At 37.2% G+C, this 27,388-nt stretch overlaps 2 protein-coding genes across 7 annotated transcripts in view; one reads left to right on the top strand and one right to left on the bottom strand.

Annotated features, from left to right (window-relative positions):
* The first annotated feature begins 215 nt into the window (after nucleotides 1-215).
* Bx42 (Puff-specific protein Bx42) lies at nucleotides 216-3,058 on the top strand. The gene is made up of 8 exons (XM_066742157.1): nucleotides 216-343; nucleotides 552-705; nucleotides 781-948; nucleotides 1,024-1,331; nucleotides 1,439-1,574; nucleotides 1,643-1,901; nucleotides 1,992-2,373; nucleotides 2,461-3,058. The coding sequence occupies exons 1-8, from the start codon at nucleotides 330-332 to the stop codon at nucleotides 2,681-2,683; spliced, it is 1,644 nt and encodes a 547-aa protein (XP_066598254.1). The 5' UTR covers nucleotides 216-329; the 3' UTR covers nucleotides 2,684-3,058.
* A 185-nt stretch (nucleotides 3,059-3,243) lies between these two features.
* The window catches only part of siz (Brefeldin-resistant Arf-GEF family protein schizo), a 65,080-nt gene continuing 40,935 nt past the window's right edge, over nucleotides 3,244-27,388 (bottom strand). For 3 of the 6 annotated variants that reach the window (XM_066742148.1, XM_066742151.1, XM_066742153.1), the window contains exons 2-8: nucleotides 10,247-10,576; nucleotides 9,479-10,037; nucleotides 8,699-9,061; nucleotides 7,903-8,276; nucleotides 7,171-7,826; nucleotides 6,741-7,082; nucleotides 3,244-6,619 (exon numbers count right to left, since the gene is read on the bottom strand). In XM_066742148.1, the coding sequence (XP_066598245.1) occupies nucleotides 6,351-6,619; nucleotides 6,741-7,082; nucleotides 7,171-7,826; nucleotides 7,903-8,276; nucleotides 8,699-9,061; nucleotides 9,479-10,037; nucleotides 10,247-10,576 (2,893 nt within the window). In that variant the 3' untranslated portion in view covers nucleotides 3,244-6,350. Of the gene's footprint in view, nucleotides 6,620-6,740; nucleotides 7,083-7,170; nucleotides 7,827-7,902; nucleotides 8,277-8,698; nucleotides 9,062-9,478; nucleotides 10,038-10,246; nucleotides 10,577-23,402; nucleotides 23,859-26,620; nucleotides 26,652-27,388 lie in introns of those variants that run through there. The other 3 variants (XM_066742150.1, XM_066742149.1, XM_066742154.1) reach the window with 3 other exon arrangements.

The following is a 27,388-nucleotide window of genomic DNA, read 5'->3' on the forward strand; positions in this document are numbered from 1 at the left end:
CAAAACCGATCTACGATCTATGAGTATTGAGTGAACTTTGGACAAGGAGGAAAGAGATTACTGGTGATTATTGCCATTATTTATTTACGGTGTGAAAACCAAAGAAGATTGGTGAAAATAATGAGATAGGGGAGAGGGCGGGAACAAGAAAGAGCATCCGTTGACTTTGGTAGAGGGGGAATGGTGCGTACGCGTCCTGCTGAAACTAGTTTTATTTGTTTTGACACTAGTGGTACTACTGTGCTTCATCAGTTTTTACTTTATACCTACATTTAGTTGGTTCAATTTTCACGTATACGAAATTACGTGCGTGTATTGTAGTGGACAAAATGTCGCTTACAAGGTAAACATGTGGAAAATTTTGTTTTTCAGCTATTACTCGTGTGCAAACAATGCTAGAACAGTTTTCTGTTAAGATTCAATGACTTCTAATGTCTGAATAATATTTACATTATCTAAAAGTGCTATTTAATTGCAGTGTTTTCGCAATTAGTGAACAAATTATTATTTAATGATTTATGTTTAATAAAGTGGTTTTATTTGTGTTACAGCTATTTGCCTGCACCAAGCCAAGTGGTTTGGGACAGGGAAGATGAAGCACGTGAACAGAAACTACGTCAAAGACCAGTATCAGCTTTGGTTAAAGCTGTTATAACTGCCCCTCCTTATGGTCAGCGAAAAGGATGGGTACCTCGAAATCCAGAGGTTTTCTTCAATTTGTATTCTTTCATGTTTGATTCTTTTATTGCCTCATTGTTCTAATAATATTTATTCTCACAGGATTTTGGAGACGGAGGAGCATTTCCAGAAATCCATGTTGCACAATATCCTCTAAGTATGGGAATGAAAGGAAAAGAATCAACTAGTAATGCATTAGCAGTGCAACTAGATGCTGAGGGAAAAGTAAAGTATGATTTAATTGCTCGTCAAGGACATGGCAAAGATAAGGCAAGCTTGCATTTTTTATAATGATATTTATTCTATTTTTTTTGTGCATGAAAATATAAAAATAAATTTTTATAGATTGTTTACAGTAAGCTTAGTGATCTTTTACCATCTGAAATAACGAATGAAGATGATCCAAGTTTACAACGACCAACAGAGGATGAAATTGATGAAATAACAGAGAAAACAAAAAGAGCTCTAGAAAAAATAACAAGGTCAAAAATAGCTGCTGCCATGCCTGTTCGTTGTGCTGAAAAGTTAGCTCCAGCTCAGTATATTCGTTACACACCTTCCCAACAAGGACAGTCCTTCAACTCTGGAGCTAAACAAAGAGTGATCAGAATGGTGGAAGCCCAGGTTGATCCCTTAGAGCCACCAAAATTTAAGTCAGTTTATTTTTATATGAGATACAAACAAAATTTTATAAACTGAATTAAGAATTTCCAGTAGCAATAACTTACATCGCGTGTAATCTAGTTCACTTTAATTATAGAATCAATAAAAAGATCCCAAGAGGTCCTCCATCACCTCCAGCACCTGTTATGCATTCTCCAACCAGAAAAGTCACTGTCCGAGAACAGAAAGAATGGAAAATTCCACCATGTATTAGTAATTGGAAGAATGCTAAGGTAACACAATCATAAGTAGTATATTTTACAAATTAACCAAAGTATTTAACCAATTCTGTTTATTATAGGGTTACACAATTCCCCTTGATAAACGTTTGGCTGCAGATGGCAGAGGTCTTCAACAAGTTCATATTAATGAAAATTTTGCAAAATTAGCTGAGGCATTATACATAGCTGACAGAAAGGCTAGAGAAGCTGTGGAAATGCGAGCACAATTAGAGAAGAAGTTGGCGCAAAAGGAAAAGGAAAAGAAAGAAGATCATTTAAGGCAACTCGCTCAAAAAGCTCGAGAGGAACGTGCTGGTCTAAAATCTACAGCTGCTTTAGGTTTGTAGTGTTTGATAGATAAAACAAAGATTACGAAATAATTACATAAATTAAGAACTGGAAAATTAATTAAAATCATTGCGTTTACAGATAAAGCGGAAGAAACTCGCGAGAGAGATCAATTAAGGCAAGAAAGACACAAGGATCGTGCACGTGAACGTAATCTAGCAAGAGCCGCACCAGAGAAAAGATCTCGATTACAACGTGAACGCGAACGTGACATAAGTGAACAGATAGCACTTGGTCTACCAGCTAAAAGCATCCCTAACACTGGCGAAGCTCAATTCGATCAAAGATTATTTAATACTAGTAAAGGAATTGACAGTGGCTACGGTCATGATGACGAGTACAATGTTTACGACAAACCTTGGAAAGATGCAAATTCTATTGGATCTCATATTTATCGTCCCAGTAAAAATATTGATAAGGACACTTATGGCGATGATTTGGAAAAGCTTGTTAAAACTAATCGGTAAACTGAATCATTTGATTTATTTTATTTACGAGTGTGATTTAGGAAATTAAGCAAATTAAAAACTTTATAATTTAATTCCTTTAGATTTGTTCCTGACAAAGAGTTCAGCGGTACGGATAGATCTACTACTCGGTCAGGTCCAGTACAATTTGAAAAAGATGAGGAGGATCCATTTGGTCTGGATCAGTTCTTGAAACAAGCTAAACGTGCAAGCAGCTCGACAACTTCTGCTTCTACTTCAACTAAACGAAAAGATGAACGTGAACAAAGAAGGGGTGAAGATCGTGACAAGCGAAGGAAGCATTAAAATTTATTCAAATGCAATTAAGGTAGCTCTATTAAAAGTGTATTATCTGCAAAATCAAAAAAATAATACTGAGTTTTACAGTTAAATTTTCCCATAATCCCATTAATATGACTTAAGGTGGTTCATGTCAATTGTAAAATAATTAAATATATTATGGAAGGAGGACAATTGTGTCTTTGCAGCATGAGAAATATGACCATAATTTTATTTTATACCTGTTACCAAATGAATTATTATGAAAAATTGATTTAAAGTTAGGCTTTTTCTACACTGATTAAATGAGCTTAACTAATTTGTTGGCATTAATGCTAACATATCTTTATAAAAACACTTTAAGAAATTATTAAAAAACATACAATATAGTGTTTCAAGTTATATATTTCAGAAATCCTTCGAATTCAGTTGTTTTATTAATAATCATCAACTGAGAAATAATCTGTAATATAAATAACACATTTATATGGTATAGATTTAATAAATAAACTTATACAGAAAGAAAATACTTTTTTAATATATACATATATATTTACGTAGATATACTTATTTAAGATCAAAGACTTTGTATTAATTCCAATACTTCCAGTTCAAACAGTGTACTTTATTTTGACAATATTCTGACAAGAGTACACACAACATTGACAACATATAATTATAAACGTGCAACTTTTAAGTATCAATATTCATTTTGACTTTTCATTTAGATTTTCTTAATTTTACTTTTCGATCAATCTCGGTAATATAATTTTACTAGTTTAACGAACCTGAGTTATTTATAGAACGGTAGCAATGTTTATTTATTAAAAAAGTGATTTTATTTTACGTATTAATGGACTAATATTATATCAAATTAATTAGCTTCTACGCAATTGTTACAAGTTTTTTTCGCAAAATTCAATCAATGATCTATTAATTGTGTAAGCATAGATGAACAGTGATACAGAAATAATGAGAGCAATAAAGTTTCCTTGTTTAAATTGAAATTGATTTATTAACACGTTAAGCCTACAGCGTTTGTTATAGCTGCAATGATAAAGTTATTAATTTGTATGGACAACAAACATATTATAATGATCGTCTCTTATTATTCTTAAGATATTTTATTGTTGAGTAATGATTCTACACTAGACATATCTAATTGTAAATTTATGTACTTTGTTAAAGATCGCGTCAATTTGCTCTAATCTTTTTTTAAAATTGTTAAAAGTTAAATTTTATTTTTTAATATTGCTTAGGGTTAACGCTACGATTTATAAGACAAAAGGTAGTAGAACGAAATGCGTTGATTTTGTGAAACTAACACATTGATGATTGATGTGTGTGTGAATATATATTATATCTAATATGATCAATTACTATTATATTGATAATGACCAATATAAATTATTGGTATTAGTACTTTAATTGTTTTTTTTATATATGTACAGTTTGTGGAGGAAATGCATTTAGATTTTACGAAGCTTTACTTGAGATATTTTACAGAAAAATTCGTAGTAGCTCTAATCAGTCTTCGATTATGTAAGGCTATCACAGAATAATTTAATTTCTTTCTTGAACTTTTTCTGAGCAGCAGTATATTTAACGCGATCTTTAGCCTAAAGATTTAAGTGTATATTTAATCAATAATCGCCACTGTATTCACAGCTTAAGCCATTAGGGTTTTTATACCAAATTAATTTAGAGCAATTTCGTTTTAAAGTGTCCTAGACAATAGTAAAATGAGGTGGACTAGATCAATTATAATTCAGGTTTGCTAATGTTAATTTAAATTTATGTACAATATGGCATAATTTAGATATTATTTGAATATTCACCAAGACTAACAAGAATTGCTTGAGTCTGTAAAATTATACTTAACTTTTAATAATTATGTTTAAATCGGAAATTAATTTGAAAGACATGTATTAGAAATTTTGATATAAAACGTATTAGAATGCTGATATGGACGAAAAATTTGTGAATGATTGATTATAAATTATGAAACGATTCAAATAACTGTAATTTCTATTATTATAAACAGTGTGGAGATGCTGAACATCAGCTTTGGTATATAGACGATCAAATTCTTTGATGTTTCTTGTATTACTACAATTAATGCTAGTCGTAAAGACATTGTGAAAAGGTATCGATCAAACACTCCTGTGAATTGTGCCATTCAATTGTTGCTCTTAGTTAATAAATGCCGCATTTTATTTATAATTACGTCATAATACATTCAGTAATATATACATGACAAAATCTTCGTACAATTCCATAACGACAATATTCTTATTTATCATATTAGTCGGTTTCTTGTTACTAGTTGACAATAAATGGCAGTGTTTAAGGCATTCATGTACAATTTTCTTAATTTAATATGAGCTATTTTAGTATGCCAGTACTAAAATCCTGCAGCGAATTATCGGCAATTTTAGCTGATTAGTCTTTCATCCCTCTAAAATCTTCCATGTGAAATAAGATTTATCATTACTGTTATTATTCTTTCTGAAAACCATTTGCACATAAAATCGGAATTATTCTTAAAAATATATATAGATAGATAATTATTGATTATGCACTGCAGAATTTTTGCGTCATGTGCACACACTGCGCAAGACCAGGAATCGACTAATACGAGGTTGAATTTTTGTTGTTTTTATTATGAAAAGGCTAACAATGTTGGCTCACCTTAGCATAAACGGATCTACTCTTCAAATATTACTGATACATGACTATTATGCTACGTATTACGCTATTATATCCAAACTATGACTCCTTCGTAGGAGTATTAGAAAATTGTTAAATATCAACATGCACCTAACATCAAGTTGGGGATTGCTTATCGTTTTCTTAAATTTAATTTTGCATCATTTTTGTTACATAGGATCAAATCGTGCAAGTGTTACTTATATTTTATTTACAGCAAGAAAACTTACGTCGTAACACTCCACGGAGCAAATTGTTAATCTAGTTTATAAAAACTCGTCTCTGTGCAAAAGTGTAGGGGAAAGGATAAAATAATTATCTACACACATTTAAATCACGTGACATTCTTTCCATAAATTATAAAGTATGAAAAAGGTGGCCAATTAATTTACAAACGAATAAATACTATACAAATCTTCGAAGGGACCTTCAATTATAATTTCTTATCTTTCAACTAGATTGGATCCTGCCCAACCTGCTTCTACAATTAATCAATGTCTCGGCAATTCATTAATTATGCTCTTAAACCATTAATTAATCATACACGCCATTACTTAACTTGATTGCGTTGTTGAATTTTCTGATTACTCTTGTATAGTTTTTTGATCAATATTTTAGTATACGCCTTTTAAAAAAGGGATCACTTTACAAATTTCATTCAGATACTTTCAACGACTTTCATAAACATTCTGTTTTCTATTTCTCAAATAAAAAAACGATTATAAAAGCGTCTAAGTTGCAATAAAATATTCAAATGACTGCGCTATTTAAAATTAACTTCACAGATTTCATTGAAATTAAACATGATTAATTCTGATTATGCACATTCGTTGATTTCGATTCAATGAAAGTAGCTGACTAATTTTAATCGACGATACAATCAATTTACAACATACGAATTAGAAGTTCGTAAAGTTCGTTAAAACTGTTATTAACGAAGCTAGGATAAAACGTGATGTTTCTTGAAGTCTACAGGAAGGATACATTATACTTCCGTAGTGCGGCTGTAGGGACCTGAATCATCGGATTGCGAAAGTTTCCTTTCTCGCTTAGCAAATAGTCCTCCTAAAAATGATGGTTGTTGCGCTAAATTCTTGCTGATGGGGGCCATCGTTCCTGAATGAACAGGATGAACTTGTCCTGCGTGTTTCATACCCTGACTCATTGAACTGGCTGAAGTTGACTGAAAGGAAATAGACATACCGCTGTCCAGAGAACCAACGCTTCCTCTTCGTTGTGGCTTATCACCAGCGACTGAAAATTAAAAATGGATAATTATTAGATTACTGCAGATACACAGCTTATTTATTTAATTCTACTTGAGCTATCAATCAAAATTATTACTTTAAGGCATTAGTGATAATAATAAAATTACATTGCTCGTGAATGTCCAAGAGTGAATTGCTAAGTGCAGAACGTTTTAGTTGACTATCCATGTCGACGGTTTCAGATCGATCGGAGCAGGAACCAGGACAAGGGCAGACCTCTATATCAGCAACTCCCGAATCCCGATTTTCAGCTCCGCCTCGGGCGCCTCTGCTACTTTTCTGTCGCTCTAGTTCCGTCTCGATTCTTAGTGTTTCCATCTCATCCATTTCGCTGATAGATTCGCGAAGATCTTCCACGAATTTGCATCTATCGTGCTCATTGCGGGCATTGAAGGTGACCAGCACTTTCGAATCCACTCGCTGGGATAGCCTTATGCCGTACGCATAATCTATTAAGACGAATAAAAAAGTATACATTAATACAATTTACGAAGCAAAAATGATATATTTAACAAGGTTTTATTGAAAACAACTTACGAGGAACTTCAAACAAAGTCACTACCATTCCACAAAGAGGAAAGCTCTGTCTAAAAGTATAGGTGACGCTATTCTTCTTCTTGCTGAGGATTTTGGTAACCACGAGCAGGTCGTTAAAGAGGAAAACTTCCCTCTGATGGACTCCAGGTCGTTCCTTCTTGTGGATATCAGGAATTTCATACAATCTACAGTAGCACACCAATCTTCTGTGGGGCAAAGCCATATTTGGCTTCTTGCCAACTATCGTGGCCTGGACTTTCATGACCTGGGACACGTGATCCGAGCCAGGTTTGAATTCGTTGTCCTTGACCCTCTCGTAAATTCCAACCAAGATGTCCTTATCGATGTCTCCACAATCGTCGATTCCCCTGAGATTTTTAACAAAGTCCTCCAGTCTCATTCTACGGTCTGGCTTCAAGTTTGGCGTGTGTAGATCTGTGTTGAGCATGATGATGGCAAAAGCCAGTACAAAAACGGTGTCTGCTGAACGCAGCCTAGATACAACATCAGGATTGCATTGACAATAACGCTGACTGAACACCTCCATGAGTCTCTCGATCTTCTGAGCTTCTCCTGGCATTCTGAAGTACGTTTGAAATTTCCTCAAGGCTACGTCCACTTGCATCCCCGATAAATCTAGCTCGTGGGAAAAGCACCTGTAAATTGACAAACCCGTTAATAAAAATTGACCTAAACTTGAAGAATGCTGCAAAGTGGTGGATGGAAACTTACTCCAATACAGCCATGTTGAAAGTATTTTGCAAATTGCCAAGATATTCTCCAATCATTTGTTTGGACAGTCCCTTTCTGCTAATGAGGAACCTGGCGACTCCCTGGGGACTATTCTCAAGGAATCCTCGCCTTATCAAATAGTTGATTCCTCTTTCAGGCTTCTTATTGAACAAATTTAGGCCAACTCTGTATTGACGTTTTCTGACTGTCTCGGACACTTTGTAACTCGTTTGTGGCAGCGTTTCTGAATGATCCATCATTGGTAGTTGGTAAGTGGAGCTAGCGTGCGAATGTCCAAGTTCCTTAACGCTGTTAATCATCGTGTTCGAGTCCGTCGTGTGACTGGAGCATTCTTGGTGTTCAGGAGAGCTCGACTGTACAAACGAGAAGAAACGAATAAATTATTCCAAAGAATGTACACACTGTGGCCATCCTCCCACCAATTTGAATTTTCTAGCCTGTTATCCACCTTATTAGTCTAAAAATATGTTGATGATTAGCCGAGGAAATTCTAAGGTATGAACGTGTACGCAAAAGAATATTCGTTGTCGTTAATAATTTCTCTTGGTTAGCTAATTTTTCGATACTACAATTATGAATAGAATTACTAGCATATGTAGACAAGCATTCGTACATAGATCTACACGCATGACGGTTCTGCATCTGTGAAGCCCAAAACCGGAAGTAGAGGAATCCAGCGAGAGTAGGAGGCGTCTGAAGATACAGCAGCGCGAAAAAGGGGGAGGGGAGAAAAGGATGAAGATAAAGATAAAGAATAAAAAAAAAGAGCACTCACGATTCCTTTATGCTTCCAAACAGGTGAGCCCCTTTGTGCATCACCCTCGGAGCTCTCGCAATTGGTAGAATCGGAACCGGAACTCTGCACGGAGCTGAGACTTCCGTTTTCGACGCTTTTGCTGAGACCATTGTGCCTCGGCTCCATGGATCTTGAGGTAATGGACGATGTTCTCTTGGGTACTTCCGGTGGTACCTTCTTCCCTGATCCCCTGGACCTTCCACTAGCCGAGCCTAATGACGTCGAGCTGCTCCAATTTTGTTGCATAGAGGACTGTAGACCGTGCGGGGTCGACGGAGACGTGCACGGTGTTCTTAGCAAATCCCTCGGGGGTGTCTCCTGTCTCAAACCGCACAACGTTTCCTGCGAGACCCATACAAACACAGTAGATGAAGGTCGTGTCGCTGACAGTAAGCATCGCTCGAGACTCTCAGCCGACCAATCTCTAAATTCTCCACTTTCACATAAACAATAACCAAGAGGAATTCTTCGACAACCCGAGTTACAACAAGCTTATTTCTTTGGTGTACACGATTTTACAATCCCAAAATACAAACAATCATATTTACAGACTTAACAATATTTTAGTGCGAGTTTTTGCAGTGCAAAATTAATTGTTAGAAGGATCGAATAAAAGAAAGAAATCATTTTCAACGAAAGCCTCTTCTCCCTTGTTTTCTGTTCATGTAACTGGTCTTTCAAGAGAGCTGCGCTATGTTACAAAGCTAAAACCAATAAACAGGGTGGTTAGTTGAAAAGAATCGAGGAGAGATGGGCTACCTGAGGGTTGTAATAGTGGATACTGGATCCACTTTCCTGAGAGCTTGATTCCCAGCAAGGGCTGGGTGGTTGTTGGTGTAATTGCTGATGTCTATTGCAAGGACTGGGTGCCAGTGAGGGGGTGTGTCTTCCAGTTTGATGAATGCCAGCATGGTTGGAATGTTGATGTCCTGGGAGCTGGACCTCGCATCTTCCACTCTGACTTCTGGGGATTGGAGATTGTGAGCTCTCCATGTGTCTCCTTTCTCTCAAGGACATGCTTCTGATGGGTTGATGGGTCCTGTTTGTCGAAGGTGGTTGCTGGACGTAAATCTGACTGTGATAAGCCATTCTCTCGTGTTCAGCCATGCTCGCTGGCCTATCGGAAGCTTCCTGCAGCTTTCTGCTCAGTCTCTTCTCAGCTTTAGCCATCGCTGTGATAGCTGCAAATTTCTTCAGCAACGTGTACCTCCTGAAGGCTCGCTGGATCGTCAATGCTGCATTCCTCGCCTTTACTCCACCGTATTTTCGCTCCAGCATTTCTATCTGCTTGTCCAACAAGTCTTGGGACAGCTCGTACCTGGATTGGCAGAGAAGTTAACAAGTTCAAAAGTGTTCTCCACCTTCAACGATATCTAGATCGACTCGATATAGATATTTTTCCTGGGAACCATCGTGGTTAGCTACTTTCATTACTATATAGACAGTAATCTATATTTGACACCAACAAATTTTCTTTAATTATTTTCTTTTTATTTTTTTATATAGAAGAGTATATATTGTACTTACGCAGTTTGAAGTCTGCATCTTTTTAGAACATCTCCATTTCTAACTGTTCCCTTTTTCATGTGATTCTGCTGGAAAGCAGGCTGGGGCTGGCCACCATAGCCTTGTACCATGGTGCCATAGCTTTGGGGCTGAGAGTAGGCTGTGTGTGGGTAGACCTGCACGTTTGAGGGGTATGCTCCATGTGTATAGTTTTGATTTTGAATGTAGGACTGGCCTGTCACGTAGGACGTCGAGAGGGAAGTTTGACTTCCGGACGAATAAACCCCGTGCATTCGTGGCACTTGGCCCACGTTCGACGTGTGAGAAGACCTTTCCATCTTTTGTGGAAAACTGCAAAAAAAAAAATAAATCACGTTAGTGTTACCGATCTTTCATAATGTCTGGCTTCTTACAAAAATTCAAAAATATAAAAATGTAAGCTACGAATTAAAACTGGACAACAGCTGAGAGAATTCAGTTTCGAATGTGATTAAACAGAAGGAAGATATTTCGATAAAGGCACGACGAGCATGTAATACAGCAATCTTCCAGGATAAGCGAAAGACCCGGAAATTGCGTTTGGCAATCACGCGAAACGGATATTAAGGGAAGCTACGTCAACAGATTTAGTTGGCAAGAAAAACAAGAGTGATGCTGCGAATTCACATCTTCATTTGCAAATATTTACCACAGCTCCCCTTATTTCAATCCAGCATGTAATTGCACAAATTTCTCATCGATCCAAAGCTGAAAATTTTGTTTATTGAAAAAATTGCAAATTCTTTCTTTAAAGAATTTCAAATTAAATCATTTTTTGTCCCAGTGAGAAAAATTCGCCGGAATACTAGATTGCAGTAAAAATTTCGGTAAGATCGTAGACCAGTTACGAGTTTTCTTATTATATTCCAAACTCGTTTCGAGATTCGGTTATATTTATCGCTCGCTACGAGAGGTAAAAGATCTAAAGAGCCATAAAAGTCTGCATGTGAGAATTTACATGCTAATTAAATGGAGCTTATTAATTTTGCATGCGATGTGCGTCGAGTGACATCATCATTTTTACAATGAAGAAACAGTCTGGCTATTATGCAATGACACGTGGTAAACTTCCATCGAATTAATGATGCGGAAAGGAAGAAACTCGGTCGGTAATTTGTCATCGAACCGACCGAGTTGCTTCGAGATCCGCTTAAAGCTACAAATTCCAGGTTTTTTCGATCGAAGAATGACCTTCGACCTCTCTCTTCCTCCGCGAGGGAATAAAATTGAATTTTCTATAAATTAATTTCTTTACATTCGAAGCAGCATGAAATTTAGTTGGAAATCATCGATTTTCACGGAAATTCGTGAAAACTCGAGGAAAACGAACCGACAATTTTTTATCGTGACTCGCAATCGTTTCCGAGTGGCCTTGGGTGTATGGAGGGGACAGCTGGCTTTGTAATAATGAACAAGAAAAATTAATTATTATTCAGGGCTGCGCAGGGCGTTTGGGGTGAATCATCGAGGAGTCAGAGTGGAATTAATGGGCGGCAGGAGGAGTCGGAACCTACCCCACGAGTAAACCGGAAATGCAGACGATCATGTCGAGGCCCTTGAGCTCTAGGGAGTCGACGAAAACAGTGCCACAACTGGGGGATCGTGGGGTGTAATTGATTATTCGCACCGGACCGTTCAGTTGCACCATTTTTTCTCACTTTTTTCTTCGCTCAAATCCCGAATTAACTCTCGATTACCACCGCACACACATACACACTGATATTAATTCATTCTTGTAAATTCCATCACTTTAACGATTGGTTTCTTAAAAAATACTAACAAATACGATGTAAATTTTGTAAATCTCGTCTTGGAGCGAATTAAAGTTTGGAAAATGATCGTGTGTAAATAAATAAGAGAGTTAAGTGTTTCGGTGGTGTTTTTCAAGTGAGAATTGGAGAGGAGCCGAGTTTAGAAGTGGCACGCTCGAGTTCGTGCAGGAGACTGACTGTAAATGTAAAAGAAGGAGCTCGCATTTCGAGCAGCTGCTCGCCAGAGGATCCTTTACGTCCTTCTTCGCCAGGATCGACGGAACCACCTGTGCACTCACACAAGCGCACGGGCTTCTCGATCTAGAACGCATCTGCCGTGCCCACGAATGTCCGATGAGCCTTCGATAAAAACTGATTTTGGCAGCACGTCGTCCACAGAACCTCGCTTCTTATCTACGAATCTCGATAAGTCTCATTTTATCCTCGAATTATCGGACGATTAACGCTGTAAAGATTTCAGCAGACTAAATTATGTTTGTTGAAAACTTAAGGAAATTAATTAGTCGATTGATTTACAAATTAATCCAGACAATTACAACGACTTATTTTGATGATAAAGGCGTATAAGGAAATATCACGATAATTCTTGTTTACAAATATGTATATACAGACAATATAAGAGATAATTGGTCGTAAATGTTCATACAATGAAGTATAATAGAAACAAATGGTAGTTGACTATGACTAAAATTATATCCGTTGAAAATTATCTTCTTTTAATAATAGTTTTTTATGTAGAATAAAAATTAGACAAATATATGTGCCTGTGAATATGTGTACAGGAAGTAAGGGTTGGTCACACAATCACAGTAAGGAGTAACAGGTATAAAATCGTATAAACGGTGATTGACAAGAATTGTATTGATAAAAGATTGAAGAAAATAATTAGTTGTGATTTAGAAATTAATAAAGAAAATTATTTTTTCTTTAATCCACTGTGGTTTTTATATAAGATTTTTTGTTTGTGGAACAAATCTATGACGAATGTGCGCTTTTGAATGTGTGTAGGAGGTAAGATGGTTGGTCGCACATGTTCACAGCAGCAGGTATACGAAGGATTCTGTTGGCCCGTGCCGACAGCGACTCTCAACCTTACGAATCATGGTGTACTTGAGACACTTACTTACGCAATGAAACTTGGTCGATTCAGCAGAATTTTACGTAAGCAAGTAAATGCAAAGTTGGATTGTGTCGTAACGCGACTTAATACTTTTTTTATAAAATCGCAATAAAACCCTCCATTTTCTTTGCAATACCACACAAAAAATTGAACTAATTATGGGGAATAAAAACAAGAAGGATATACCGAAGCAAGTCTAACTTGAGAATCCAAGTGGAGAAGGGTTTTTATTGCGCGTTTGGAGGGGGAAAATAAAAATAAATAGGAAAGTGGTGAAAATATTAAAATAAAACTCGCAGCAATAAAACAATTCAATAATTTCTTTGAAATACCACAAATATAAACCTTCTATCTATTTTATTGATAAATTTTATTAACACTCGTGAAAGATCATAGTTAAGTGTGCGCGCGCATGGATGATGAAAATACAAAGATGTCGAAGCAAGTCTAGCTTGAGAACCCCCCTTGGCGTAGGGTTTCTAGTTGGAAGAAGAAAAATAAGTGGTGAAATGGTGCAGACATTAAAAATCCCCAAGCAATAAGAAATTCAATATTTCCTTTGTAATACTGCAGAAAAAAATTACGAACCTTGCATATAAAACGGAGAACCTTCACATTAATTGTCTCGATAAAAAATACCATACAAAGAAACATAAAAATTACAAACATTTCATCTATTTTATTTTTCAATTTTATCAACACGCGTGGAAAAGGACTATAGCTATGTGCAGGCGATAATAAAAATGCGAAGATGCTGAAGCAGATCTAGCTTCAGAAAGCACGCAGAGAAAGGTTTCCGATGCGAGTTGGTAGGAAGAAGAAAAATAAACAGGAAAATGGTGACATTAAAAATCCCCTCGCAACAATAAAAGCGTTCAATATTTTCTTAGCAGTACCGCAAAATAAAATAAAAAATTACAAACTTTTTACCTATTTTATTTATCATTTTTATTAACGCTTGTGAAAAGGACCATAACTAAGTAGGCACGTGTAGATGATAATAAAAACGCAAAGATATTGAAACAGTTCTAGCTTGAAAAAGTACGCAAAGGAAGGTTTCTGGTGCGAGTTGGTAGGAAGAAGAAAAATAAACAGGAAAATGGTGACATTAAAAATCCCGCAGCAATAAAAGTGTTCAATATTTTCTTTGCAGTAGGAAAAAATAAACTGAAAAAATTATCAACTCTCTACCTATTTTATTTGTTATTTTTATCAACACTCTCTTGAGAGGGATCATAATACGTAAGTGTGCACACGTGGATGATAAAATCGCGAAGAGATGTTGAAGCAGCTCTAGTTTAACTTTGAGAACCCATTTCAAGGAGGATTTCTGATGCTTTCCAGGAAGAGGAAGAAAATAAACAGAAAAATGTTGACATTGACACATTGTTGACCGGTCACGAGTAAGCTCGTGCTTTCATGCATACACGTTGTAAAATTGTTGGTCAACAAGGCGTTAAAAATTCCGCAGTGATAAGAGCGCTCAAGATTTTCTTTGCAGCACGAAAAAAAAAAACTGAAAAAATTATAAACTTTCTACCTATATTTTATTCGTCATTTTTATTAACGCTCTTGAGAGGGATCGTACAGTTAAGTGTGCGTATGTGGGGGGGGGGGGGATACAGAAACCGCGAAGAAGATGTTGAAGCAGAGTTCTTTAGCGCGCGCGCTTGAGAACCCGCGTCAAGGAGGGTTTCTGGTGAGGGTTTTTAGGAAGAAGAAAAATAAACGAGAGAGAAGGGTGGCATTAAAAGTCTCCCAGGATGCCCCGCAGGATAAAGAACATCTGCCTGTCGGGTGTTCGAGCTGGAGACTCGTGCCGAGCGCAACGCGTGCCCGTCCGTATTGCCCGCGTGCTAAGGAAAATACTACGACACAGACGCGCGAGCACGAATGTGTAGTGTATACGAGAAGAACCGATACAAATGCCCCCACTCACGCGACCCCGCCGAGCTTCGTAGAACGCTCGCACACACTTGTAAATTTATACGAAAGAATAAACGCGCGCATGGATGAATGCAGGTACTACGAATGCTGGACGCGCACCTGGCTCCGTGTGTTTCTTTTTTCATCATAAAGATTCCCCTTTTTCGAATCTACAGCTTTATACTCTTCACGGGACTTTGCGACAAAAACGTACTTGTTTATCTCGTGTTCCAGCGTTACGGATGGAAAAAAGACATAAACGTTTAATGGAAGTGGATACAATTTGGTGAAAGAATATTAATTCTATTTATATCTTTGTGTTTTGATGAATGAATGAATGAATGCTGGAGGGTGTAGGTAGCTTCTGTATATCGTAGGGGGGACTTTGCGACAAAAACTTGTTTGTTTACTTCGTCTTCCAGGATTGTGAATAGAAAGAAATCGGTGAAAAGAAACTAATTCTATTTAAATTTTTCTTTTGGTGAATAGATGAATATTGGAGGTGTATCTGCTTCTCTGTATAATAGGACTTTGCGGCAAAAATGTATTCATTTCTTTTGATCCAGCGTTACAAATAGAAAAAAGACATAAGCGTTTAATGGCAGAAACCTGATTCTATAAAATTCTATTTACAGTTTTGTTTTGGTAAAACGAGTGAATATGCACAAATGGGTGAATGCAGGTACGAATGCTGGAAGCGCACCTGGCTTCATGTCTTTCTTTTTCATAAAGATTCTCCACTTTGAATCTTCCACTTCACCTACCACAGAAATATAGTTGTTTATCTCGTGTTTCAGCGTCACGAACCGAAAAACAATATAAACATTTAATGGAAGTGGAAATAATTTGATGAAAGAAATTTAATTCTATTTACATTCTTGTTTTGGTAAATGGATTAGAAAGTGTGTCTATGCATGTTTGGAAGAAAATTTGCATTTTGCAGAAGCGTTGAAGCATTCGTGCGATGGAATACATAAGAAAATAAAAATAATAAAAGAAGCTGCGTCTTGCATCGCTTTAGTATCTATCTTAGCTACGACCACGACGCACCTGCCGGCTGCCGCCACGCGCCAACTTCTCGTTATAACCGGAGATGTGCCCCGCTTCAAAACAAAACACAACCGCTTCTCGTGAAAACAATCTTATTAGACTCGCGTTCTTTCTTCGTTATTATCCCAAACTCAATTTTTTGTGCTTCGTCTTATGAAACAGGCTACTTTTTCTTTGGTTTAAGCTTACCTTTTTTTTTTTTTTTTTTTTTTTTTTACTTGAAAATCATTAAAGGGGAATCGAATTTTTTTTATTCACTTTGCAAAGTTTATAACTAAGGGGTAGGAGCTGCGAAGAGCGATGACGATAATGAAGAAAAAATAGAGCGAACTGATAGAGGAAAATTAACTTTATACGTATATAGACTGGGATGAAAAAGAAAAGAGGCGAAATAAATTTTTTAAAAAGTCTGGACTGAATGAGATAAATTTTGAGATAAGATGACAGAGTGACTTTGAGAGTGAAAGAGAACTACGTTGAAAGAGACAGTCTCGTGGTTCATAAGGCTACTCTCTCGTGTTTCTTCCGACAATGAGGGACTAAAACACTCAGACACAGACTCGAGAACATCAGTTGCCACTTGGACACGCGCCACGGAAGCCTACTGAGTACCTTCCTACCACCAACTTGCCATCTTTTCACTCCCTATTTATCTTTATTCCTTCGTCCTTCCTACGTCCCCTTGCCACACCATCAATAACAACAATAACATCTCTGGTGTAGATAAATTTTCTTACTTCAACTTGCTTTTATTTCCACTCTTTACCACCACTTTTCCATTTTAATTCACCACATTTTTCATTTTTTTCCTTAATTTCCATTTTTCTCTGTCTTATCCTACTAAGTCCTTTGGCAAACTTGGCTTTCTTTCATTTCCTATTTATCTTTATCTCGTCCTTGCGTTCCCCTTTTGCTATCAATAACAACAACAACGTCTCTCTCAAGGAAATATATTTTTTCTCGCTTTAATTATTATTACTCCTATTCTTTACCACTATTCTCTCATCTTAATTCACCAAACTTTCCCCATTTCCATTTCTCTGTCTTATTCACTGAATATACTGTACTTTTTTTTGCAAATTTACAACGGCAGTAGTGGATTACATAGTAGACCAAGATTGTCATTGTAAATTTAAAATTTTTTCCCACTGCACCATCTGCTAATTTACCTTCTTTTATTCCTTATTTATCTTTCTTTCGTCCTTCCTACGTTCTCCCTTCGCCATCAATAATAACAGTAATGTTTCTTGCGCAGATATATCTTTCTTCTTTAATTTATTATTATTCCCACTCTTTACTACCATCCTTTCATCTTAATTCACCACATTCTACTCGTTTCTTTTCCTCATTTCCCTTTCTGCTTTATTTATTATTTCTCTCGTTCTTTTATTCATTCCCCAGCACAAGATCCTTCTTACTTTCCACCCTAGAGCACGCCCATTACAATCTTGTCTTTAGTCTTTCGCTTTTTTCTTGCAATTTATCGACCAATCCCCCACCCCCCTCTACACTCTTCGGGCTTCTATTTTCTTCTACAGGGAGTAACACGCTCAATATATGTCGCACGGTGACCTAATGCAATTTGCTCGAAAGGAAAAGTTATCGCTTACGCTATTTATACATCCTCTCTTTTCCTTGGCAATCCCTTACACTCACATATCTCTGTCTCCTTTTGTGTCTACAAAAAAAAACCTTCATTTTACTCCAGCAATTGAACCGTTTACCTTAATACTAAACTCTCTCCTTTAACAAAATTCCTTTAATTGGATTAATTTAATTTTCGTCAATTACGACATTCTCCAAATCACAAAAAGTTTATAAAAGACTTTTTTAAAATTCATTAATTACATTTGACTTTAATTGCATTATCAATCGAAGTATATTATTCTCTTATTATCGAATAGAAATTTCGATAAAATTATAAACTTCCCACTCATGGATTCGTAACGAATAAATTCTCTTGTTCGACAGGAAATTAATATAAGAATTGTGTGAAAATGGCGAGATTGTCGAATTGATGGATGCCTCCATTGATCGGGAGGCAGTCGAGATAAAACGCATAGCAAGAAATTGAAAATAAGAGCTGCGTTGGACTTTCTATTACACGGGATGGATCGCCAATAGTCATTCCTCCGGTTTTCTTCTTTTCTTCTCTTTTCTTTTCTCATTTTCTTCCTTCATTCCTCTCTCTTTCTCCGACTCCTGTAGAAAGCTGTCTCCCGTGCACTTATCCAATGCCCCGGAGATAATCGCGATTGACAATTGGCTCGCGCGGTGAAAAATCTGCAAATCGCGCGACGGCCATTCACGGGGAAGAAAAAGATGGGAGAAAAAACAATATAAGAAAGAACTGTTCTATAATGACCAACTGCTGCTGTTTTCTGCCACGATAAACGTCTCGTGAGACAAATGAAGATGGCGTTAAGTGAGTAGGGTAAACTCAAATGGACGAGGAGATACAAAGCAGGATCTAGAAGGAAATAAACAAATAAATGGAAAACTGATAAAAAAAAGGATAAATAAATTAAACAATAGGAATTATTATTAATTATATATGAAAATTGAAAAAATAGTGATTGAATCGATAAAATATTAATTAAACAATAAAACCTTTGATTTTGAGTAAACGATATAACTATTGTGAGAAAATGTTGAATAAAATAAATTACATTGAGTATATATGATTAATTCGTGGAAACTCGAAGGAAGTAAGAGATGTTTCTTGGATGTGTTGGTAGACGTAGCGAAGCCAGACTGCAAATAAAGAAGGATCTGGGTGAGTTTGCTGCTCGCTGTCGTGCTCTCCAAGTGCATTTAAGGAGAGCACTCGAAGCGAGAAAAGTGCTCTAGTTTTTAAATGGCCAAGTAAGAGAGTCCAGTTGCAACACTTGACTCCGTTATACGTCGGAGACAACTCTGTTACAGAAACTTTTGCGAGTTTATCAAGTAACTGCTAATATTTATAATACAAACTGACTCGTACAATTTCTCCTTTTCCTCTTTCGACAATTTCCAGTATTTATTTTTAGCCTCCGCAGAGAAAAGAAATTTTCTTAAGGCGATCTCAAAGCTGTGCTCGGTCGGTAATAACGAAACCTGCGAGGTTTTATTCTTCTAATCGAATGATCAATCGATACAAAAATCTAGAATTTTATTCATGAACGGTTATTAAGCGACCGCTTACAGTTATTCGTTCGCTTACTCGTAAAATCTTATATATATATAGCTACTAGTATACAGGTAAATGCTGGTTGGTAATTTTGTGAATTCCTGTTGAGGCAAGCAGATACATATACATATGGAAATACGAAAGTTGAGCGTACCCGACGTATTTGAACGAGTGCGTGGCGCCGTTTAATTATACAGCGTCAACCCCACGCAAGAGTCAGCCAGGTAAGACTCGTGTTTAATTAACGAGGCACAGTTTCGTCAAGAATTAACGGTGCCACGGGTGCTTCTTAATCGCCCAGCGTTAAAGCGAAAGAAAACTTTTATCTCCTTTTTTTCCTCGCCCTTTATCATACCAGTGTGAAGTTAGCACCCCAAATTTTAAAACTGGAAAAAAACCAAACAGTTCTAGTAGCACCCGGAAAGGTTCTACAGAGCTCCTTGCTATTTTTCCAAAGAGTTCTGCAGATTGTGAACTCGAAAAACTATGAAATGATGATTTGGGGTGCCAACTTCACATTCTCTAATATTCAAATGCTTATATCGCCTTTTAAACTAAAAGTCCTATCGATAAAAACTATTAGACATAGTTATAGAACTCTTTAGGGTGCCATCAGAACTCTAATTATCGATTTTTAACTAGAGTTCTGATGGCACCCTAAAGAGTTATATAACTATGTCTAATAGTTTTTTATAGATAGGACTTTTAGTTTAAAAGGCGATATAAGCATTTGAATATTAGAGAATGTGAAGTTGGCACCCCAAATCATCATTTCATAGTTTTTCGAGTTCACAATCTGCAGAACTCTTTGGAAAAATAGCAAGGAGCTCTGTAGAACCTTTCCGGGTGCTACTAGAACTGTTTGGTTTTTTTCCACTTTTAAAATTTGGGTTGCTAACTTCACACTGGTCTTTTTCATCAATTCTCCCCTCCATTTCTTTTTCCACTCAGCCCTTTCTTCACTCCCATTTCCCTAATTACTACGCAACTGGTACAAAAATTTTATTTACGAGAACCAAGAGAAGCTCCTTAAAAGAAGGAGTCCATAGATCATCAGCCAAACTGTACTTACGCGGTAAAACTGAGAGAACTCTGCGTAAAGAAACACGGGAGAGGGTAAAATTGAGAGAAAACTCGTTCGAATGTTTAGAAATCCACGAATAAATTATAAAACAATGAATGGGACGAAGAAAGGGGAGAATAAATTTTAGAGATTGATAAAAAGATATAGAAGCGTGTTTAGGAAGGGAAAAAATGTTTATTAATAGAAACTATATTAACGAGGCATATTCTCCTCTTCTCCTCAAGGGCTACACAGTAGTGCGTTAATTAACATGAGTAATTAACAACCGTTGATCGCAGTTAACCAGGGATTCGCTTGAAATGGTTCGCGAAGGGGCACGCGAAATTCAAAAGTAACACTGTATCCAATGTATGATTGTAAAATTACAACACAATTATGGTCTATTTTTTAAACTATAACTGTATTGGTAAATTTACCACAAAACACAAAAATTCAATAATTACTACTAAGAAACTGTTTTAAATTGGAAGAAATAAATTCACAACGAAATATAGTCCAGAGTTGCAAAATTACTCACGATTATCGTGGTAATTTTATAACAAAAAATTAAAGTTGTAATATTAGCAGTAAATTGTGTAATTGATGAAAGAAAATGGTACAAAGTTCACTCTTCTGGCAATAAAAGGCCATTGATGTACGCGAATATGGCGTGAAATTGAAAAGGCTCCTTTATCATCATAAGTAAATAATGCAAAGGGAGAGGGAGAGAGAGAGAGAGAGAGAGAGAAAGGCAGAGAGAAAACGAGATGGAGAAAGGGGGAGGAGTTGGCTCGTTTGCATCGAAAGAATATAAAAAGATCGCTCTCTCGTTGAGAAAAGGCTATTCTTCATAATTAATTAACGACGGCCGTTCGTTAGCTTTAAGGCCGTTCTGAACCGAAGAAAAGAAATTGCTATTCGTTTAAAAGTAAAGAGGAACGGGAGTGAAGGTGGATGTTGCTACTGGAGGTGGTGGGAGGATACCGAAGAGCGAGGATGTTCGTGTTGCGTTTAAAATAGTAACGCCTCTGCGTAAGTATGATAATTAATGCTCCCGTTTATCCAACGACGCCTTAATGCTGTGCGTGAGCGCTACGAGTTTCTCGCCTTCGCTCTTGGCGTGAGCCCAGCCCTTTACCGAGTTGTATTTTTCACAAATTCCAACTTTTTTCTTCAATAATAATAACAATAATAATTAATAGAAACATCAAAGTTGAGCCACACCGAGGAAGCTTCGACCTCCGCTTAAATCGATCGAGCAAAGTCCAGTCGGTAATTTCATCAATTAATTATAATTAAACTAAGGAATCCATCCGAATAATTCGATCAATCTCGCATAATTGACTAGCTAATTCAATTCTACCAAGAAATGTATCCCGGTATAATATTCAAAGCTTATCTCGTGCAAAATTTCTTCGAACAGTTCGAAATTCTATTAAACATTCAATTATACACTTATATATACAGGGTGTTTTTGTGACTATCGCAATTCCTTTAAATTTGTACAGTATAGATAGAAGTTATAAAGAATTTAACAGTTTCTGATTTAAAACTTCTAATTGGTAGGAAGGTATCCGCCCCTTTTCTCCCATTGGTCGGATTTCGTCAGAATCCTCCTTCGACCAATCAGAAGCCCCGGATTAAACAATTTTTAATCCTTCATAACCTTGTTGGTAAGGGTTGGCTTGAAAAAATGGTACAGGAAGTTTTTTCTTAGAATTACACATACTATCTGATTTCATGCATTTGGTAAAAGTCAACAGGAACACCCTGTATCTCTATATCTTCGAAGGATTTTCATTCATGAATTTGGCACGGCGATTTTAATTGGTTGGGCGAAATCCGGCTGATAAAACTCGGTTGGATGAATTTGATTAGAATTTCGCAATTGAGGCTGCTTCGTGTAATCTTCTTCATAGACGAGTACCCACACATGTATACGCAGGTAGGATTAAACACGGTAGCGTATGTGTAAGTGTTATTGGTAGTAGTTGGTGTTCGAGTTGGCTTGGCAGAACGCGCGAGCATTCTTCGCCTGTCAAGGGATAATTATCGCGAACGAGCTTTAATTGAATAACGGAGTGCTACGCCACTGGACGGTTCCACGTTTCCGTTCGATACGCCGGAAGCGACTCGCACACGCTCCTCCTGCCCCCACTAACCATTTCCCTCTTTCCTCAACTTTCCTCCCATCTCATTCGTTCGATTACCTTTCTTCGTTTATTCGCGGGAACGACCGACTTTGAGCTCGTCGAATTTAATCTAGCACCGGTGCACTACAAAATCCCCTTAAGGAAGTGAGATTTGCAGCAGCGCCATCTGATTTTATAAATCTTCACGAAACGTTATTTTGCCAAGGGCGTTATTATCAAATCACGTCGAATAAAAGCTGTAAAATAGTTAGGCACGATGTTGAAAATACACGAAATTTGATTGGTGCAACGAATATTCCCATTGGCGTGACAACGTAATTTTTGAAATTTCCCTAGCGCCATTCGATTTTGTCAAGAGTTGTTAGTAATTTCCACCCAGCAAAACCCTTAACATCATTTAGGAACGATAATGAAAACGCTCTGGAAAATTCACCAAGTTTGACGAATATAACGAAAATTCCCATTGGCGTATCCATATCGCGTTCAAATTCCACCAACGCCATCTGCTTTTACAAATCTCCGTCGAAAGCGATTTGATCAACGATTATCGTCAAACCACGTCGAATAAAACTCGGCAAACACGTAACGACGTTGCAAATGTCCTCGAGAATTAACCAAATCTCACGAAAATAACGAATATTCCGACGTAATCACGCCTACCTTGATAAAAAAGTCAATAACCAGAAATAACCGAGCGGAGAGGACGTGGGGGATCACGTTAATGAAACGGTGTAGAATAAAACGATATCGAGAGGTGGCGGCGGAGCAGAGATGGCAAATAATCGAAAGGATCGTGGGCGTCGCATTAGTATAAAGCGAGAACAAAAAAAGAAAATGGAAGAAAAAAAAAAAAAAAAGAGAGAGAAAAAGCTAAAAATAAAGTACCGGTTGATGAAGTTGGTGGGCGTTGAGTATCCTAACTGAAGTCGAGACCTGATGACTTTTTCCTGAACGGTGACCATCCTTGAGCTTCTCGAGGAGTGGTGGACCCTCGTGGTCCTTATCATTTGATAAGAATGATGAGTCTGGCTCGGAGAAGAAAATCTATCGACGCTACCACGCGGCTCCATCATGGTGAACATCTTTTTCCTCTATCTCACTCGTAGTATTCACTTTGCACACGATCCACCAAACTTCTCTTCAGCATTCCCATTCACTCGACTCCAGTAGCACTTGCAGCAATCCCTTCCAACTTCTCTTCTTCTTCTTCACTCCCGATTCTCCATTCGACATCTCTCACCACAGCCTCGACGCATGTTCCCGGCTTCCCCCTATTTCCCGTACCTCCTCCTGTCCTCCGTGTGTCTCGTTATCGATGATACATTTCGGTACCCAACAGACCTGAAGTTCAAGTTTCAGACATATTGCTACCACCACGAAACTCTCGGCAAACTTTTTGCGAACGAGAACAGCTCAATCCGCAGGACGAGAGCGAGTATATTATTGTTAAGAGGTTCCAATTAGAAACTGTATTAATTGGCATCCTATTATACCAAGCAAATTCCTCCACTCTCTTAACTTCGACCTTTGTTAAAGTATTCAAATATTTTTTCTTATTATTTTGACGGTCTTGCGATTCAAATTGAAGTTAATCGAGTGTTTAGAATTTTTTATCGTTGATAATAATATTGATGTGGGTGAGAGACTGTTGGTAGTGGTTCTGAGTAGTGTAATTGGGTGGTGGGGGATTTTATTTGGAATTCAAATAAGAAGGTTCGAAACTGTGTCTAATTTACGATCTTAGGAAGCTTCATCCGGAGCATATTAATTGTTTACGATTGGAAAGTTTGAATGGTTAAATAGGCACAACAGTTATCGACCGAGGTAAAGAGAACGAGAAAATCATATCTTGCCTATATTATTCATGCGCGACGCGCGTAATCCTCGCAATTACGTCCATTGACGCAATTAACCACTGATAAGGAAAAAAAATCATTTCTTTTGCCCTCCCACCCCCTCGCGAAATTCCTTTTTCTTCCACCTGGCGTCATTCACACTGAAAAAACAACCCATTATTTTTATCAGAACGAACAATGGGCAAATTTTCACGATCAAATTAACCGTGAAAAATTCAACGAGTCACTATATATATATATATATATTAATGAAAGGTAGAAAAAACTTTACTCCGATTGAGAAATCTCGTCACTGAATTTATAATTCCCTCGAATCTCGAGTGCAGAAAACGTTCGATTATTCGTCGATAACTGGCGTGAGATTTTATCGCGAAACTAATTTGTTTCCTTGGGCTTTCATATTTTGCATACTCCGATCGATTTTTTCCTGCATAAAAGTCATCATTATCACGGACTACGATAATAATGCAGGAAGTTCAAAATAACTTTCAATGCTTTCTTTATCAGCTTCTTACTCATTCGCTAAACGTCATTCCTCTACTAATGCGAATGCTACGCACGTGTCTATACACTAATGCCTAAGCTATCGTTACGCGTTTGTGTAAATTTACCAACACAAACTTTATTTATTTCAACGTTAATAAACAAAACCGACCAAGAATAATTTTTAATCAAATTATTAAAACATTATCTTCAAAAAAAAAAAAAAAAAAAAAAAACAATTTAATTAAAAATACTTTCATCGAACCGTGGAATAAAAATAATCTTCAGCAGTATGAAAAAGAAGAGTCAGGTGTTTTTAATAGGAAACTCGAGATATGATTTTGAAGTAGGTATACAGGGGACGGCAAACAATCGAGTAAATCGAGTGGCGAGCATAAACACAACTTTGTTGACCCAGTTCATATGATAGAAGGTAATAATAGCTCGTGTGAGCGAAGGAAGCGTAGCTTTCCTGGCTCTCCAAGACACGAATTTTCTGATTTCCGATTGCAAACGGTACGAGATTGACGAGTCGAACTCGCGCGAGGCTCGTTAAGCCCATGCACCAGGAGGAAGACAAAACGGATGAAACGCGATGAGGTCGAAACGATCGGTAAGAGACTCGACTGGGAATTTTGCGTCGATCAAGTTCCAATGGAAGTTTCGATTCTTAATGGGACGATCCATTAAACCCTTTGAATTAAATTATTATTAAGAACAAAATGCAAAATAATTTTTTTGCAATTTATGGAGCCATTTGCGAAGATCGGAAGGATGGAATAAATTTGAATGCGTCGGTTCTCGAATGTGCGAGGAGGTACCGTTCGTTCCTCTTTGCTATCGGGGACGCACGTAGTCAAAAGTTAAAGACAATGAATAACAATGAGCAGAAATCCTTGGTGCACGGCGATCTTCATAATTTGCTTTAAACAAATACAGAACACTGTCCTTCTTTTCGTTCACTCTAATCTCTCGAGTCCCTGAGAATTCGAGGGTAATTTCTCAGACTGATTTTTGTTTATCGAATATAAACAAAAGGAGATTGAAAATATTTTGTTAATTCGCGTAATATAATTTTTGCACGGTTTTCCTAGATAATTCGCATGCCATTCTATATATATATATATATATATATAGGCAAGTTGAAATTCATTCACTCGGCTCGTTGAGCCAGTAAACCATAATAGACGCGAGCATATAATACGACTAACTCACTAGATCCATTGAACCTATGGAATTCTTTTAATGACGTCACACGCTTAACTTTCTTCGTCGTCCAAAACGTCATCCAATTTTCAGTGTCGCTACGATAAGCTGGCACAATTTGCAAATTAAACGCGAGTTTTCCGATCGATGGACCAACGAGACTCGACGATCATTCTCTTCCTGGAATTTCGAGTAATTCGACGATCGCGAATTCGAACTGGGAAATTTGGTGACATTGAAAAAAATGGACAATAGAAATTCAGCCTCACTGTACGAATTCGTGGAATTTGTAAATTATAAACGAGTTTTCCTATCGATGGACCAACGGGACTTGGCAATAATTTTCTTCTCGCGTCGAGTGATTTAACGATCGTGGATTCAAATTAAGAGAATTTGTCACTTTGAAAAAAATAATGACGAAACACAGCACTGGAGTCACAGAAACGTCGTGGTAGGAAAATGGCCAAGTTTGGCATGGTTTTTGCCATTGGAAAATTATGGAGGGTTGAGGAAATGTCGGGGGAGGGGGAGGGGTGGGGGAATTTCATTGGAAAATACCTTGACGGATGACCGCACACGCTGATTCACGAGAGTCAACTACTCGAGCGATGTTTGCCGTTAGCCACGATACCATAATGGAACTGTCAAAGTTGGATGGTAGGTGGGGCACAAACCTCCCACCCAGCAATTTCAACTACTCGCACGTCTCCACATTGTTAAAACGCTTACACTGGATAACGATGATCCACATCCAGAAAATACAACTCAATTCCAGCGATAGGTCTCCCACCGATAAACACTATTTTCCCATTTCCGCGATTCATTCTATTTTATTAAATTCCCTGACCTTCCTGAATCGTTCCTCTGAATCTTTTGTTTATTTCATTGCGAATAAAAATATAAATTTTGTTTTTTCTTTTTAATCGACAAATATCTGCTCTTTGTCTTTTGTGATTCGTGGCTGCTGGCGTTACGTATATAACTGAGATTGTAGAGCAGCGATAGATAAGAACACGCTGGTACAGCGTATCAGGAAAATTGCAGCTTCGTGCCTTTAGCAGTTTTCATTAAAAGTGCACTATACTTTGTCCGGCACTCGATATTAATTCCTCGCGAAAACTAATGAAAGTGCAGACAACGAGAATAGAGCTGATAATTGCTGGATTACAACCGGTTGATTAGGCAATCGAGGCGCAGTTCCAACTCCAGCTTATCTTGACTCTAACTTTATATTTATTTTGGGATTGGATGAAAGTTGACTTTATTGTACTGTTGCAAACAGAGCAGAAGGAATGAAGAAACGGTGCTGGCGTAATGTTTTAATGA

Source organism: Prorops nasuta, unplaced genomic scaffold, assembly GCF_024137725.1.
Source record: "Prorops nasuta isolate Cenicafe-Biocafe unplaced genomic scaffold, Cenicafe_Pnas_1.2 PNAS00027, whole genome shotgun sequence".
Lineage (NCBI taxonomy): Eukaryota > Metazoa > Arthropoda > Insecta > Hymenoptera > Bethylidae > Prorops > Prorops nasuta.

What these genes read in the sequence shown, in the direction of transcription:
- Bx42 (XM_066742157.1), top strand. An exon ending in AAGGACATGGCAAAGATAAG is followed by an intron (nt 949 to 1,023) that starts GCAAGCTTGCAT and finishes AAATTTTTATAG; the next exon opens with ATTGTTTACAGTAAGCTTAG. An exon ending in TTAGAGCCACCAAAATTTAA is followed by an intron (nt 1,332 to 1,438) that starts GTCAGTTTATTT and finishes CTTTAATTATAG; the next exon opens with AATCAATAAAAAGATCCCAA.